Source organism: Neolamprologus multifasciatus, chromosome 12 (assembly GCF_963576455.1).
Source record: "Neolamprologus multifasciatus chromosome 12, fNeoMul1.2, whole genome shotgun sequence".
Taxonomy (NCBI): domain Eukaryota; kingdom Metazoa; phylum Chordata; class Actinopteri; order Cichliformes; family Cichlidae; genus Neolamprologus; species Neolamprologus multifasciatus.
The window spans coordinates 8381501-8400187 of NC_140450.1; the positions used below are offsets into that span (position 1 = coordinate 8381501).

An 18687-nucleotide genomic window follows, 5' to 3' on the forward strand; every position below is an offset into this window, starting at 1 on the left:
ATATTTATTTATTTATTTATTTATTTACCCTTGACTGGCGCTACAGTCACCAGAGTGCTGTAGTGTTTGGGAGTACAGTTATCTCTGCGGTTGGAGAGGCAGACCAACAGATGCTGTTTGCTACCCAAGAGGGGAAAAATTAGCCTCAGGCATGGCTGAGTGCTGTGGAGTTCTCCGTGGTGCTGAAATGAAGGCATCTCACTAAAGGATCAGCAGTCCGTTGTATAGTGGCTTGCAAAGAGGAAACTGGCAGCCAAAGCTTTGTATGGTGGTCTTACTTTTGATTTGTCAGAGATTTGTGTGTTAAAATGAACTTTCACTATTTCTATTTGTGGGACTTTATACGAAGGCTTCCATAACTGTTTATCCTCAATGCACTGCGGCTCAGTGATGTTGAAGCTGTGTTCCTGCTGTAGGTGAATTCAGTTCCTAATCCAGTTCCCCGTTCCACACTATGGAGAAGTATGGAGACCCCCCCCCCCCCCACACACACACACACACACAAGTGATATTAGTTTTCTAGTTTTCACAGCTTTCCTGTTAAAAACAACAGGAAAAAGGAGCAGAACCATTGAAGCTTCCAAACGACGTGTGGTTGTGTTCTCAGTATTTTGTTCTGTTGCATTTGATCCATTTGAGTTCGAGAAAAAGACTTATGAATACTGGTGGTTATAAGCAAAGACTAAAACCAGACGCTACAATGTTATCTCACAAGGTGTCCAAACACTCTCAGACAATGAGTGAAAATTGCTTAAAGAAACAAGAATGACAGGGGACTTAAGAAGCTTTTTTTGCTAGGCTACAGCAGATGCTGTATCTGAAAACACACTAAATGGCATGACCCTAGTGGTATCTGGAGGTATCTGACATTCTGCCAGTTGATACTGCAGTTGCCTGGACAAATCAGATGGAGCTGAAGGTGGCAATCACATCTAGCCCGCAATTATGAACAGTGTTTACGTGGGTGAACATGACCTCTCATGGTGTATTCACATAATAAAAATTTGCACCCCTAACATCCAACAAAAGGCAGAGGAGGAGGAGTACAACTGATTGCTTAAATCAGAAACATTTTTTCAGAACTTACCATTAAGTCCTATAATTTCACTCACTTCTCTCCAAGCCCACTCCTTTTCTCCCTATCTTTGTCTAGAAGTGCAGTTGAATCAGACAGTTGAATCAGACAGCTCCAGCTGCCCACGAAAACAGTCAATAAATTAGTTCTCAATTTCTCATTGTCGGCATCAGGATGATCCCAGCTCTAAGGGACATACTGAGAAGCAATTTTTCTTCCAAAGTTAAAATATTGTAATTCCTGCAAAATGCTGATTTCCCTCGATTTGTATAACAATTTGCTTTGCTGCATAAACTCTGTCTGCAATCAAGATGTTTATCTTGCCCTAAGGTCCAAAGACTTGGACAGTTTGTCACTAGAGAGTCTGTGCTGCTATTTAAATGAAGTAAAGTTACAATGTGTTTTTTGTCAGTACTGTTTGATTTCTGAGGTTTATAAGATTTCAATAACTGACGTTTGCTCACAACGAGCCAGGCCAAGTCTTAATTAATGAATTGGAATAGATAACTTGCAAATGCTTTGGTATACCACTACCTATCATTTTATTTCTTTGTTCATCTGCCTAGTGTCACTGAGGATCCTATCAGTTAAACGCCATCACTATGTTTTTAGAGAGAAATGCAAGGCATGTGTCTGTAGATAACATTTAGAGCAGCAGAAAAATACACAATCCCCACCCCCACAACCCACCCCCCACTACACGCACACATGTTTATTGTTCCTGTGTGCTTTCCCAGAGTGCGCAGAGGTTTCCCTTTTACTGCATTAGCCATTTAATGTTGACAAACAAGTCGTTTGAGTGAAAGTGAGATAATGCAGAACTTGTGTATAATATATCTCGCTGTATGTTTAACAATGGAAATACATGGAAAATATACATGGCAATATAGTCATTAGATAACATATCTCTTATCTTTTTTCCCGTATTGGTGCTGTGTCATGGATCTTAAGACTGTTCCCCTGCAAATGAATGTTTTGCTGAACATTATTGAATTGCAGAAGGTAATTAGAGCTTGTTGCTTAGCTACCAGCACATGTATGCCTTAGTGTGTGTGTGTGTGTACATATGCATGCACATTCTTGGTGTTTTCACAGAGCCACGTAATTCACAAATCCTGCCAGGAAAAACAGAGGATAACCAAATCCAAACAACAGCTGTAAAGTACATAGATACACGTGTACATATACACAGGAAATCAGTAGGAAAAGCACCAAAAAGTACACTGCTATTGATACTGTCTTATGCCAGTGCAGAGTAATCCCTATTTTCTGATCTCTGGAGTGGAAATTCAAACAGATGATGTCACTGGGCCTTGGGGACACGCTTTTTCTAGCTTGATGATCTTCTGCATGCTCATGGGTTGAGATGTTGACTATTTCCTGTGCTGAACCTTTGTGAAGTCTGAAGCCTGGAAACAAATTACCTCCCAGAGGGAGGAATCAGCACCTTGCTGCCCTGATGACCTTCTGTATCTGTTTTTCTTTCATTTGTCACGATGTGCTGTTAGAGTTAAAGGCAGTGGGATGCAGAGATAACGCACCAAATATAGATACATCACTAAGGGAGTCCACCAAGGCACCGGGTTGTCAGAAGCACATAAAAGGGGAGGGGGCAGTTTGTTGCAAAGTGAATGAAATATTAATAAAATAATGGCCAAAAACAAAACATATTAGTAATCTGTTTCATTTTTGTGTTATGTTCTACAGTGATTACTATCTTGCAAACCATTCTTAGAGTTTTAATCCACAAAAATGGCTTTTTGGTTAGACGGTGTTCTCTCATGCATGTAGAGTTATTGCTCCTGACTTTTATTGGCATAATTTAGATGAGATTGCTCAACTGGCTCATGTTTACTGGAACCTGCTTTGTTGTAGTCGTGTTTTAGATTTGCAAAGGACTGGGGGGAGACAAAAGCCATATACTAAAACCGTACTTTTTTTGTGCCTGGATGTGAACTCATTTATTGTGGAGAAGTGCCCGAGTGTCACTGTGAATGTATTCTTTGGTGTTTTTCTGTCTGTACGCAAATGCAAATTGTTCAATGTGCGACGGTGCAACAGTATTAAGCCCTTCTGTGCTGTCTATGCAAGTGTTTCCCTTTATTTCCACTCATCTCTGTGTCTGTAGTGTGGATGTGGGCGTACAGTGTAGATGCCTGTGTGGGAAGGAGGGGGGTAATCTCCCTCCTGGGCTGTCATTATCTCCAGGGTTGGGTTTCAGAGGGCCATAATGACGACTTGGCTGTGTGGGCGCTGAAGAGCAGCATTCACACTGAAGTCGAGCAATTTGTGTGTGTGTGTGTGTGTGTGTGTGTGTGTGTGTGTGTGTGCATGCACTAAACAGGTGTTCGTGTATGTGCCCTGAGTGTGGGCACGCTGGTGTATGGACCTGTCAATGTCTGATTATATATCTGAGTGTGTGTATGTGGGTTTATTTCTCAGTCTGTCAGCCAGCTAACCTCAATCAAAGTCAGAAATGGAAACAGCCCACCAAATTCATGTACAAATGCCAATAGAGTTAAAAACAGAGCAGCAAGAAGAAAATTAGTTGAATCTATCTCTATCTCTGTGGTCTTTTTTTGTGTTTTTGTGTTTTTTTTCTTCTGGCCTCTTATCAAGGCAGGGTCCCCTGGGTGCGAAGCTGACAGGGTGAGTGTTAATTGGTCACCTTATCAACTCGACACATCCTTGTGAGTCAAATAGAGCCACTTGCAGTGGTGATCTAATACTGACTTGTGATCTGCTGTCAAGGAACAGCTGGTCTCAGATTAGGCTCATTTATTCATTTTTCCATTTATAATTCTGAATTATTTCATAAACCTCAGTTGTTAGATTTTTCCAAGACACCAGGCTGTATGTTTCTGGTCAGTCAAAAATGTTATGTTTTGTGAAGTGCAGTTGGACACATTTTGATTCAACATGGTTTTGTTTTGACCATATAAATACTGCAAAACCAAACTCCATGCAGAATTACACATCCTGAGACAATAATTGTGCACTGATACTGGCAGCAGCTGTTTGTTTGCACTGATTCTGTGGCAGAAGTGGCTATTGGGATTTGATGCCTGAATGATTTCAATCGGACCGAGTTTAGGAGGAGGATAAGATACAGAACAAAGCGAAAGGGGAATATGATGAGCAGAAGGAGCACAAAAACTCAAAGGAAGGGAACGTGTTGGAACGAGTAAATGGGAGGGAGGAAAGGAGAAAGACAAAGGACTAGAGGGAAAGTGATGAGTGAAACTGTAAAGATGAGGATGGATAGGTCCTGTCACAGAACACGGAGTGTTCAGGTAACAGGACCCCAAAGCAGACTCACACACCGCAGCTCAGAACTATGTACATGTTTTTATTGAACTGAAGAATCTTTTAACAACATTAAGGAAACGAAAAACTAATGCTCATGCCCCGGGGGGAAACGAGGAGCGTGGAGCCCAGGAGCACCGTAATCGGGACCGTGGGGAAACTGCAACAGAAAGGGGAGACACAGTTAACAGCACGCAGATTGTCAAGAAATGAACAGCTAGACTTCATAAGTTGCCGAGGCTTACAGGTGGAGCAGGACTGTGAAGCTTGGAGGGGAGAGGTGCCCGTGAAGGGAATCCTAGGGAGGGAGGCAGTCAGGCAGGATGACAGGCAGGCCACAGGCTTCCACGCCGAATGCTGGTCACACTGGGAGGAGACTTACAGACTGGCGAGGAGAAGCCGTCAGAGCTGGCTGAAGTAGTCCTCCAGTGATTGCCTCAGATGAGACGCAGGTGATTTGGAGGCGGCCCAGCCCGAGGGTGTGGCCACCGCAGCCTCCCGCGGCTCCCTGGATGCCGAGCCACGGGCCGTGACAGGTCCAGCTAGATATAATCAGATAATACCAGGTGCAACGTGCACACAATGATGCCTTTTGTTAGTGCCATTTAAATGCATGCAGCAAATTCATTTCATCATATATAGGGGGCAGAAATGGAAAAACTTGTCCTTATACTGATGTCTTTATACATTTGTCACTTATGTAACAAGCACACACAGAGAAGTTTTTGTCGTACATTTACATTTGATGCAAAGTTACTGATGTTGACTTTTTCTTTCAAATAAAACGGCTAATGCTGTATGCTTTTTGTTTGCAAATAATTATGACTTAATTTTTAAAGAAGCCAAATAGAAAGTGATATATGGTTATATTAGACTTGATCTAGCTATACCCTGAAAAACACAAATCTAGTCACAACTTTTACAAGCAAACCCTAAGTGAAGTACCATCTGTAGGTCTACTAGAAAATGTGAATGCAGCATTGCAGACAATCCCTACTGTGACCATCAATAAAACCAACCAGCTGATCTACACCACAGCAACTGTGATTTCTGAGATGCTTGGCTATAAGATGAACAGCCAGTAGATAAGATGAACAGTGCCGTCCATGGAGAAAGAGACTAGAGGCCAAGATCAAGATAGCATGGAGGGATGTTAGCCAACTATCGGAGCTGCAGAAAAGTGCATTAAAGAAACACCAAGCTGCCCGTTACCTGAAGACTGCCAGACAAAGACTCACAGCTTTCACCAGCTGCTTGAAGAGGTTTACTAGAGAGGTAGGATAGTGTACTCTCAGTGGAAGGGGAATAATATGAGAACAGCCCCGCCAATGCTGGACAAGGAGCAATAATGGTTGCGTATATGGAAGAAGGGCAGCAATGCTTAGTGTCTAGTAGACTCCCAGAAGGGACCCATTCAACTACCGGCCGGTATAACCTGCCTTACTATCACATGGAAGTTCCTGTCAGGCATCATAGCGGCTAAGAAGAACAGGCACATGGCTCAATACATTAGCTGGGCACAGAAAGGAATTGGCAGTGTACCAGAGCGGGAAAACACCAGCTATTTGTAGACAGAGCAGTTGCCCAAGACTGCAAGATCAAGCTCACCAACCTGTGCACTGCCTGATTAAATACAAGAAAGCCTATGACTCAATGCCTCAAACATGGATCCTGGAAAGCCTAGTATACAAGATCAACAGGACCCTAAGAGCTTTTATTTGTTTACATGTGTATATTAAACAAAATACATTTTTGTACTTTGCATTCCTCTCCAGGACATATACCAAGATTTGTTGATTGATCTTTGCATAGAAAACTTATGTAGTACCTATAGCTACAGGCAAGGACATAAAATGCAGCTGTACAATATGTGGGCGATGATAAACAAGTCTAACTATTCACTGCAGGAGCCTCTATACACTGACTGTAGCTTGAATAATTGAAGAATGAGGGAACAAAGTCTGGACTTTTTAGGATCCTTGGATATTCGGTCATCACGTTGTAACCACAGTGATTAAAAAAAAAGTTACTTCATAGTATAATAGTATAAATAAAATTAGTATACATTAAATGTAATATCACAGAATATCACCATGTGACTCATTTATTCACTAAATATATTCTTTAACTCTACTGACATGTAACTCTGTAGTTTAATCATGTATATACATCACCTACTTTGCCTCAAGTGTGTTTACATTTCCTTTAGTCTGGTCTGTTTATTGGTTTTCTGTCTTAAATCTCAGCATTTCAGTAATAGTGTTCTATAAAAGTTTCCTTCTTGAACATTTCCAGGGGTACTCACTGGTTTCTGCCACCACAAAGTGTTTATGACTACAGTGACCTGACTCGGACTGCTGCATCTGTGTCAAAACAGTGTATATGAAGTCTCATTTCCTCCACTAGTTTTTAATTTGTTTATATGATTATATGTAGCTAATAAGCAGTTACATGTAGCAGCATTTTCCAAATTTTTGTTGATAGCAACAAATGACAGCTGTCGTTTCATTTGCTGTGGCAAGCATTGTAATTAAGCTATCGCCTGTTTGTGTCCCTAGTTTCCATGCTGTCCAAATTATTAGTAAGTAATGATAAAAGAGAAACGGCAACTTGAATACCATGAGACATTTTGCATCGCCAATTACGACCCTTATGACTTCCAGACGTCATCTCACTTAAAAGTCTGATGTGCTTCAAAATGTGTGTGTGTGTGTTGTTACTGGTGACATGTGCATTTCCGCTTAGCAAACAGAGCTTGAAATTAAGACCATAGGTGGCATTAGTCATCGCCATCAGCGCAGAGTGGGTAGGCAACACTTAAGATCGGCAGACTTGTTCTCATTAGCTGCGGAGTGGCTGTGTTTTTCTTGACATGCTGTGAGTTTAAGAGTTGTTGTTATTGTCACAATGAAGTGGAGGACCCAAGCATGTTGTCCAATTTCTGTCTATTTTGAGACAAGTTTCTCTAAGGATTTGTTCAGCCAGTGAGCGAAAATGGTGGAAATGAGTCTGTCGAAGCGTTGCATTGCTAAAAAGCCCAATTTGTAGGGAGCTCTGTTTCGACGATTTCTAGCCAGATTTATTTCCCATCAGCGCAGTGGAGGTATTAGTGAAAATGACACAACCTGCTTAGGCAGAAAGGAATGAGCATGCAGCTCTCATAAAAGGTTTTATTAGTCTTTATATGAAATCATTTGGAACATCACAGTGTCTGAGTGCATAGTCTCAGAGGTATAGCTCAAGTGGGACGTGCAATTAGAGAAAGACTGCAAAGGGAGATTTATTGAAGGTGGTGCTTGAGAAGAATTAAGATTTCATTTACCCCCTCAGAATTTCTTTCTCTTCTGGGCCACTGCATCTTTGAGCCTTGAAATCTCTGGTGCATTTGCCATTTAGCTCTCGTGCTTTGTCTTGCCAACTTAATTAGCATCAGTGGACTTGGCTTGTCAGACTTTAATAAACAGAAGCAATGATGGAAGTACTTGGTTGAGCTTGTAAACATAGACCAGGGAGCTCCGGTATTGAGGATGCAAGTACAGCGCCACATAGTGGATTATTTAGCAATGGCCAACCACTTTTCTACCCACTAGTTCAAAGGGTCTAGCAAAACTGCAAAACCTAAATACTAAAACTGGCTTTGAATTTGAAAGCGTTTGTTAAATGTTACAGCAACTGCTTTTTGCCTTGAGTATAATAAGCTTTAACACTAATTATCACTTATAAATCTATCTTAAGTTGCTGTTGTATAGCTGTGTTGTATTGTGATTTCATGTGTGCTGCTGTGATTATCTGGTTCTCCTGCCTAAAGGCAATCAGGTAAATGTTTTATAATCAATAAAGCTGCTGTGGTTCACTGATCATGAATGTGCAGCAGTATTTTAGGAAAGAGCCCAGTGGCAGCCCTTTCAAGTAATTCATCTGCCTGCCAATCACCTGATGACTTTTTCATCTACTGTCTACAGCACCTCACATCATAGCATTATAGCAATTTTCTCTGTTCCTTTATATTCAGTCTGTCCTGGATTCACTTTCCTGTCTTGTACATGAGTGTTAATGTAGCAGCATTGCTTGCTCATGAGCAGACATGTGCTGCGTGTTACGCAGACCCTGAAGAAAAGAGCTTCCCTGTGTTTATTTTTACTGCAGTAGTTTTGGGCAATAAATCATGTTTAATGCCATCTATTCTCCAGTAGTTCATGTTTTCTCTTTCACTTTGTGTTACCCCTCACCCCAGTCAGCACTTCGTTTTTAAGTGGGGCGTAACACTGCGTTAGTAAACTGTTGACATATAAGTTCTGTGGTATAAGCTTCTGAAATCTGTAATTGATGTGTGATGGTCTTAAAGGCTAAATAAGATAAAGTGGTGCACCTTATTTTTTTTAACAGATTTTCTTTTTCAAACTGTGCAAACTATGTGTTAATTTAAATGCATCATTAAAGTTCTTTATGCTTGTATGTTCCTTAAGGTTGTTTACACTGAGTGATCAGTACTATATAGACTGAACAGTAGTTTTATTGTAAGTGAAATGAAAATTGCAGGTATGTTTTTGAATTATTACACGATTCAGCTGTTCATTTAGTAAACGAGTATCTATGTAAACTAACTGGAGTATACAGTGGATGCTTTCATGTAAGGCAAATGAAGAGAACTGCGCCACTCATTTTTGGTACAGCGTCATGCTGGGAGCAGCTGTTTTATTCATGAAACTGTCGACTTGTTTGCCATTAATGTGGCTTAACGAAAGTGCCAGAAAAGGTTTCAAACTTATTTGTGTCGGGGAAAAAATATTCAGGAGTTTACCAAGATGGTTGTGGTGTAACAAGCTGAATTAGTGTTTCTTATTACTTTAGCGAGTTTTCTCTGTTCATAAATAACTTAACAGCTCAACTGACATTTTGAAGAGTTGATGGCGTGTTTCTTCTAATTATTACTATTATGGATGAATCAAGCGCTCTGGCATACTCATTCTACTCAAGTAAAGTTCCACAGTTATCTTCATTTTTGGAAGAGAACATAAAGTTTATGACTGATTAAATGGTTGTTGAACCTTTTCCGCACCAAACAACCTCTGGCAAGTTTGCAGTTAGCAAGCAGTAGGATCCCTGTTTGCAGTGCTGAGATGCATGTGTACACTCTTGTGTGTAAGCCTGCCAGTGGAATTGGCTAGACTTCTTCCTCCTCTTTGGCTATACTGAGCACAGGGAGACAGCTCACCCACAGCAGTGCTAGCTCACTGCCTTAATATGTTTTGACAGAGGAAGCATTATCACAGCTCTCAACTCTCATCTGCAGCACGAAGCACGATGCTGAGGCGACCCCAGTGATCACGGAGATTTAAAGGGAGACTTATTAGGCCCACCAGCAGCTTTGGTTCAGTCTAACAAGCTTTTACCACTTTCAAAACATTAAGTGCAAATAAATGTTGTTGCTGTCAGGTGACTGCTTTTAAAAAAAATCCCACTATATGATTGTCCTTTTCTAAACAAATAAATTAGCTGCTTTTGTGCATCCAGCTATACAGCTCAACAGTGACAGCAGTAGCACTATGGCGCAACATCAGCTCTGCCCCCAAAACCCTGTTTCTTTTTTTAAAAAATGTCTTTTTCCTTTCATCTTCACAGCTGGAAGTTACTCGTCTTGCATAATTGTGTTTAGTTCTTCTGCCAAGCATTTCTAAGTGGAAGGCTGTGCCAGCTATAGCCAACCAGCAGGCTTCACTCCTCTCTGAACATGTTTGTTATATCCCTGCATTGTGCTACCCACTAATGTAATTAATGCAAATATCCAGTGTGAACAATGGCACTCGTTCGACTAATCACGCTGCATTAAGTTCTTAGCTTACTCTTGCATTTGTATATTTTAGATTTGCTTTTCTGGACTTCTTTTGTGCTTCATTAAATCTCGTTTGTAACCCTGAGTTGGGTCTTGGCTTCACCAGCACCTGGGACATACCTAAAGTAACTGCAAGGGTTGAACAGCTCGTTCAAAGATGTTCATTACTGCAGACTCACATGAGATAAAACCCAGGACTATACTGCCATCTGCATGGTTAGATATACTGTAAAATACATGAAAGCGCTGCCTGATATCTGTTTTGTTTCTCTCTCTCTCTGCTGCTGCTGTGGGATCAGCTACACTGTCTGCAATCCTCTATTTCACCACTAAGTGTCTCTGTGCTCAAATCTGTACATTTCTTCCTGCTACTCGTGAACTCATTTACAATCCACTGTCGGGTTTTATGCCACATACATTGTTGCTTTTCTCTTTCCATTAACTGTCTTTTTATGCTTCGGACTGTTTCCTTATGGTCAGCTATTACCTTTCCAGCACTTTGGATGACAAACACAGTCTTGGCGAGAGTATGTGTCACATGATACAACATGATTCATTTATCAGTTTGCAGTTTGAAATGCAGCACCACGTTGCTTGACAAATATTTATACAGAGATAAATGACTTTAGTATACGGAGACAGCGTTATTGCCTATGATTTTACGAGTATGCACATATTGATTTTTAGAGAACACGAGCCTATTAAAAGGTACTGGGTAATATCAACAAGTGTTCCTCGAATTTTATTGACCCTGTTTTTCACTAAAGCTTGGTAAAATGCAATATAGTATAAGACTACCGTAAACTGCAGCCTTCAAAATAGAGTTTAATCAGCATGTTTTTGGAACAGTGCAATATGAAAGAGAACATAAACGATCAATCCTACCTTCAGAAAAAGGGCTGTTGTAAAAGGTTGGTTTAATTTGTACTTAAATCCAAACTGACTGTATACTATAGTTACAGATGGGATTGTTAAGGTAGTTCACACTTAGATCTCTTTGTACTTGTTCCCACTCAAACTGAAGATGTAACCGTTCAATCATCCACAAGCCAGCCTCTCTAATCCCCAGGGTACTTTAAGCAGATCATTCAAAATGTTTCCTGCAGGTTGAACTGAGATCAGCATCTGCATCACAAATGGAGTGTGTAATGTGTTTTGTAAATTCAACATGTATGGCTGCTTTGGCTAAATTAGGAATAAACCACACTGTAAACACATAACCAACAATAGGTCTGTGAGCTTGTAATTATGAACAGAAGATGAGGAATATAACTGATTTTGAGTAACTGTTCTAGATTAATGCCTAAAGAATCTTTTCAGTGAGCAACACAGTTTTTATTAGATGACATAAATTTGAATTATAAATAAAATGTGAAAAATCTGGCAATCAGACTTGGGTTTCTGATGACAACATCCATATTGTACAGAGTTTAAATATATTTGCAAGGCTACTTATCTGTTTTTACTTGTCCTGTTTTAGTCTAAAGGCCACTTTTGAGGTGGCTACCAATGAAGTTAGTTTTTGTATACGTCACTTTGTATCAGCTGTGGTTGTTTAAGAAGTGTTTTACAAGTAAAATTGGTATGGTGTGGTATGGAAAATCAAGGTTATTCAGCAGATAAATCAAAAGAGGTACACTATTGCAGAATACCTTCACATCTTTAATCCCTGGTTCAGTATGTGTTAAGCAGTTTACATACAAAATGATCAGTGGCTGCAACGTTGGTTTTCCTTTTAATGACTTTAACCAATGATATGTACATTATGGGTCATTTATCTCTAACTAACCGAGACTAGAGCCCTCCTTCCATTACAAGACTTGACAAAAACCCAAAGGACATGTAATTCGGTGTTAAATTCATGTTTACATGTTGAGTTCAGGCTTCTTAAAAACACTTTTTAATTAATATTTTTCTTTAAAAAAATGACTTTTATCTTATATTTATCATTTACAACTTTAAACACTGGTGGTTTCTTTTTCATCACCTGCACACTCTCACACTAATATCATGTCAACTCCAGGTGTCCCGTGTTCCCATGCAAACCAGCACGATCATGCCTGAAGTGTTTGCCTATCCACCTGCTCATTTGTATGTGGTTTTTCGTTACTCGTGTCTGCAGCTACTGAAAAGGATAGCACTTCTAGAGCTTCCAGTGAAGTTGAGATGAGGACAGCTTGATTTATTTTCAGCACTGTTTTTAATCATTAAAACGGTTTCAATAAGGTGTAGGCGCATCTAAATCTTCAGCTCGTTTTAGCTGACTGGACGATTTACTGCGGGACGGGACTGAAGAATGACGGGCACGTTGGCTTGATCAAAAGTAATCGGCGGTCATTAAATTTGAGCATCTTGGTTATGTAACATGCTGGGAAGCCCGTTGGGTTGGTCGAGCTCTTGACGCTACACCGTGACGACGTGAGGATCTCACAGACGCGCACGGGGACCTCTTATCTCCATCAGGGATGGAGGTAGATTCGATTACCAGGAGACAAGTTCATGCTCCCCTCGGTGTGTCTGAGGACCCCGTGATGCGACAGGGAGAGAGACAGTCTTCGTCCTCCTTCGTGCACCACCAGTGAGACCGGGATGCGGTTTTCCGGCGGTGTTGGTCGCTAACTGAGCCCATTTTGACACCAGGAGGAAAAAAACATATTGGCCGTTCTCTGCTGGAGGTAACACTCGGGAAGCATGGCAGGCGCAAAGCTGACGCCCTCTCCCTCGGAGATCGACCCAGACGTCAAGACCGATGTGCAGAAAACACCAGAGCCCACCTGGGTCAATCCCTCCAACCCTCTCCACCGGACCATCGGCTCTTTGGGGAGCGATGTCGACCAAAGGTAGCTGCCGCAGATCCGCACCAAAGGCGCATGTTTCTAAATGCAGCTCGGTTGCACACACGCAGCATCCTCGCGGTAATACGGTGTTGCCAGCGATCAAGTCTTCCTAATAACTTGGCTGGTAATTAACAGTAGTCGTAATCAATATTTCATTACCATTAAAGCTGACCGCCTGTAAACTGATATTCCCCACAAATTTACAGCGTAGTGTGGGAACTACGGTAGTTACGCATCGGGTCCTACAGACTATATTTTCCCATTGGGATTAAACATTAAGGCAACCAGTACGACTCTTTGAGTCACTTTCACGACAGATGGCTGAATGATCGCAAACATTTCTGTCGTGAGTCATTTTGCTCCAGGCATCAATGGGATTCATTTAATGACTGCAGTGTATGGGATTACATAATTCAGTGGATGCTGCATTCCCATTACAATTTTATGAATCTGAGAGTTTGCGTGGGGTAGAAGTAGTCTTTAGCAGGTTGCATGAGCTAAGTTTTTTTTAAAATATTATTAATGCATATATATTAGATTGATAGATGAAATAAAAATGCAAACCACAGGAGATCTCCTCACATACCCCCTCCCTATATAAAAATACTACATGTTACACATGTCACAATGTGCCGGCACCAGTCCATAAAATCTGCTTTTACTCTGCTACAATTTGATAGACAAATTAGATGTGTGGTGATGTCCTGTAACAACTGAGGGATGCATTTTTTTTTTCTTTCAGAGACAAAAGAACTTGAGAGCTGCAGAAATGCTGCTGTTCAAGCTAATATTTGCACTGTTATCTGCAGGTTATGAGGTGGGGTTGACTGAAAACAGAGTGTGCTTATTTGGCTGTGCTTCAGAAACTACCGCACAGCCAGTATGCTGGTGGTGCAGTGTGCCCTGTCTCTCAATATTTATAGCACATATTTTTCTTGTCACTTTTTATGTGAAATACTGATATTTATCGGCATGTTTGATCAGATCTGCTGGGATTTAATTTGTTCTGAATGATGGAACATTTGCTGTTGGTTGTGATTTTAATATCCATATTGAGGCTACAAAAGAGTGGCATGGGAAATGGCTAAACAACGTGATTACAGGAAGAATGTCAAATGCAGCACATTTGGATCAAAAAATCATCAAAAAATCAAAAAATCTCTTTTCATAATCCTAAAATAATTGGCTACATTGTTTATTAGAAACTTTAATAAAAACAAAACAAAAACCTTTAATTAAGTATCGAGGATAGATTAGAAACATTCAGTTTTTACCACAGAATCCACCCTTCACTTTCTCAGCTAAAATCATAGGCAGAATACACACACCTCTCCAAAGCTGCCTCCCCGGGGCAAACGCCTCAACTTTAACTACTGGATTTTGGATGACAGATCTGGAAGGATGTCAGAGTTTGTTACAGAGTTGGCAGAGATGTCTAAAGCCCTGAGAATTCAGGTGGACGTAAATCAGAGTTGAGGCTTGAGCTATCACTAATTGGGAGCCATCTATTGATTCAGTTCAGTTCCAATTATTCATATAGTCCAAACTGGTTTCTCAAGAACTTTACCTTGCAAAGTAAAGCTCTCACAACATCACAGGGACAAACCCAGTGATTCATATAGATTTTTGTCTTCAGTCTTCCTTTTTTCAATGCTAGGAAGTGGCTCAAGGCACTATAGGTGAGTCCATACAAGAGGTTTACTTTAATAAAAGATCATTTATTAAACATAAAGAAACCAAGGTAACAACATCACAAATGGGCTGATGCCAGGTGGAGTGGAAAAATGAGACTAGGCAGTTCACCTGGGCTATGTTTTATAGCTTGGAAAACACAGGTGAGCTGCATTAGCTGATAGGCCTCCCATGTCAGCAAACTATGAATAATAGCAGGCCAGGACTTTCTTGACGGTGGGAGGGTTGTCACATATGTAGCAACAAAAAGTTATTGTAAACCTAACAAGGATAAAAATGTAATATATATATATAGCCTGCTATAGTTTATAATTCAACTGCCTAAATATGAAAAACAGTACAAATGACACACACTTGACTGTACTCATCTGCTGAATTTGAAGTTTAGTTAAATGGTAGAAAGCATAGTTTTTGACCTTGTACATGAGAGAGAAGAGTGTTTTCTGTCAAGCATTATTAGCTGTCAAATCCTAACCGCTATGTTCAAAAGGATGTTCAGTGTGGTGAACATGACATTAGAGCAGATAACAAAACATGTCTACTAATAATTGCAATTACAGCTGTGATCAAGACAATGAAGACAGAGGTTTAAAGTCCTATATATGCAAATAGGTGAGCTCAGTCATCAGTGCTACCAAACAAATTAGGAGAAATATACACTAATGAAAACATTATTCAGAGATGACACATCAGTACTTGTGATGATGATGATACTGGCAAAGACAGTGAATAATTAGCCAAAATTATGATGTGTGATTTTGACACTGACGGAGGAGATGAAGCTTTTGAAGTTACTGGTGTACTGTAGGTGGATATAGTCAAAGTGACAGTTCAGATCCGTGAGAGCAATTAAAACCCAACAAAAGCCAGTAAGTCGGTTGGCAGCTGAACACTGTAAGAATAGGTTTAGAGACACTGAACAATATTGACTATTGCTTTATTGCCATCCAAGACTGTTTAAAGGGTTGTCTAGTACACTATCTACAAACGGGTTGGCTGTAAAACCTAATGCATTAATTGGCCAGTTGCCCTGAGCGCGGTCCATCTCCTTTGTTTACAAGGTAGCGAGTTTTGTTGACAAGGGCTTATATTAATTGAGGACATAAATTAATAAAAGTTGGCCTTCATTTTCATCCAATCATTACATGACCAGATTTTTACAGAGATCAAAAAAAAGTGTATTAATTTATCCCAGTTGCTTGCAGGGTGATGTCTGTAATCTGAGCGCTTTCTGGGTTGTGAAATGTGGTCAGCGGGGATTTCTGTCCAGCTGGGGATTTCTGTCCAGCTGGCTCAGGAATAAAAGGATGTGGAGAGAGTAAAAGAATCAATAATCTGGTCCATCGTATAGCACGGTCCATCAAATAGCAAGGGAATTCATCTATTTTGGCATAATTTACAACACCTCTATGTTTGTTTATATCGATTCTCTGGACGTTATTGACATCTTAATATTGCAGGCAGTGAGAGACTAATTAAGTCTTGGAGGATTTTCAGTAACAGAGAGAGAAGGATCATCTTTTAAACGCAGGATGTGGTCAGAACTGATAAACACATGCAGATTTATTTTGGCTTCGTCCATCTTCGCCTCCACTTTGTCCTTGCAGTGAAAAATGTGTTTGCAAATCGAGCATTTGGTCTGCCTTGCTGAGGCACTATTATGCACTGTATATTCTCACTAAGAATGGACCAGGATATTGCAAAGGATGATTTGAATTTTTTAGGTCAGCTGTGTAGGAACTTGATAAAAGGCAGAGTGACTGATGTGCAGCGTAGACATTTCAGCAACGCAGAGCCTTCCACAAAGCTCACGTCTGTCAGTCCAGAGTGCTTCTGCTTTTTTTAGCAAAGTTAGCAAACTACTTGTGTACTTGCATCCTTGTACACTTAATATTACCTCTTCAGTATTAAAGCATCAAAGTTGACTTTAAATTATTAAATTTGTGCAAAAATGCTGGGCAAGTAGAAGGTCGCTGGTTCAGTTACAGTCAAACAAACAAATCACCATCGGTGTTTTGTCAGGGAGGACAACCAGGCTAAATCAAAAATGCTGAGCTAGCTGCTGTGCTGACCCCGTCTGGCAGGGGAGTAGCCAAAAGTAGCTTTTATAGTAGGATTAAGTAGAAAACTCAACGCGGCCACAAAACTGCTGTTTGATTGGACCCGATAATCCCAAATATATAAAAGGGACAAATTCCACAGTATCTATAATATGTTATAAGGTTTGTCTTTGTGATGTTTATTATTGCATCAGCAGAGATATTATAGGTAATAATTCTTTACTGTACCTGCTCTAAGTAGTAACTTATGCTAAGTAATATTTGACACTGTTGCAAAGCATATAACCTCCATTCATTTATTTTGTTGCTCCAGTTTTCAAGATTTAAAGTGGAAGAATAGTATATATCATATACCAGAATGATACTTTTGCTGTTAGTATTTTCTGTGAATAGAGATAGAAAATGTGATGAGGGAGCAGGGGAATAACATTAGGTAAAGGTAATGGGAGTAGACTTGGGGAAGGTGCGACTAAGGGCATTTTGACCATTTAGTATCTTTACCATCTAAACTTCAGTCTAGGATTACTGTATGAAATGGAGAGGCTGCAGTGTGAGTCTCTTGAGTTGCTTCTGGGATTTGTGGAGAACAGTATGGCAAGCTACCAGACTGAAAACTACACTTCCCATTTGCCTCTGTAATTTCTGCAGTCATAAAGTATAAGTGCATGAGGCCCTCCCACATTATCTCTGTAGCTCTCACAGCTGAATGTTACTGGAAAACATGCTTTGAAAGTGCTGGTCATGCTGCACATAACTCAGTACCTCCGCTCACATCTTCGCTCCAAATCTGCTCCAAATGGGTGAGAATCGAGTTGTTCTTTACTGTAATTATTTGATCTTAAGTATACTAAGGCATGACGTTAATGACATAATCTAATAACTTCTGAATTATAATTGAAAACAGGACAGATTAGACTCTGCATCCAGGGTATCTGTTGTAAGCTAGTCTCCATTCATTTTAGCCTCTAAATTGTTTAAGCTCTTAGTAGCCAGATAGCATTTTTATTGACCAGTAAAGTGCTGTGAAATATCCACCAAATCACTAGCGGGATCACAGCAGAGCAGTGATGGTCCTGTTTTTATGTACATTATCTCTTATATAAGCCGACTAATCATTTGCTTATTGGTTTAACTCTGAATTAACATCTCAAACTGCTGAAATGTAGTAACAAGCAATGATAATATACTATTAAAACTGTTAGAAAATTAGTAAAGTGTTGCATTGCAAACCTGGTTCAGTGTGTTTCGTATGGTTCAGAAATTTCCCAAAAATGTCCAGCAGTTTTTTTTTTTTTATCTTAAAGTTCTGTGTGTGCTAAATTCTCAAAGTGAATTTATTGGAAATTTACTGAATTGAATCTCTCTTTCAGAAGTGGAAAATGTGATGTTATTAATCATTTAAGGTTGTAGAAATGTTTTTAACATCATTCTAGATTACTTGAAGAAAGAATTGCTTGGTTTCAGGATATTGAGCCATTAGAAGAAAGTTGCAGATAAATGAGTGTACATGGACACTGATCTTTGGAATTTAGAATGAAACCCATTTTCGCTGGCGTGTTGGAAGTGAGAGCCATTGTTGAGATGGCAAAACGTGCTTGGTTAATTACTGAAATGGCAAAGTCCTCCCTTGTGACCTCTCTATTTCCTGAGTGGAATGGACAGTCCATTAGTCCATTTAGAGTTATGACAATCTTCTCAACGCAAACCTCTCAGCTTTGCAGTCTTTATTTTCAACACATATTCCTCCACCATCTCGTTTTTTTTATAGGTTTGACTGACATAAAGACCTTGTTCATGTAGAGATTTCAAAGACAATTCAACCTATTTTTGTCCATTCACTTTTCCCCAAAATTGATATGGAATATTTTTAAATATACTCCGGAC

General features: G+C 40.1%; 1 protein-coding gene across 20 annotated transcripts in view; it reads left to right on the forward strand.

Annotated features, from left to right (window-relative positions):
* The window catches only part of kcnt1b (potassium sodium-activated channel subfamily T member 1b), a 74322-nt gene that overhangs the window by 6167 nt on the left and 49468 nt on the right, over window positions 1-18687 (forward strand). Inside the window, exon 1 of one of the 20 annotated variants that reach the window (XM_085181339.1) lies at window positions 1797-13054. The exons of the other annotated variants lie outside the window; for them this stretch is intronic. Coding sequence (XP_085037465.1) covers window positions 12906-13054 — 149 coding nt within the window. The 5' untranslated portion in view covers window positions 1797-12905. Of the gene's footprint in view, window positions 1-1796; window positions 13055-18687 lie in introns of those variants that run through there. 20 annotated transcript variants of the gene reach the window in all.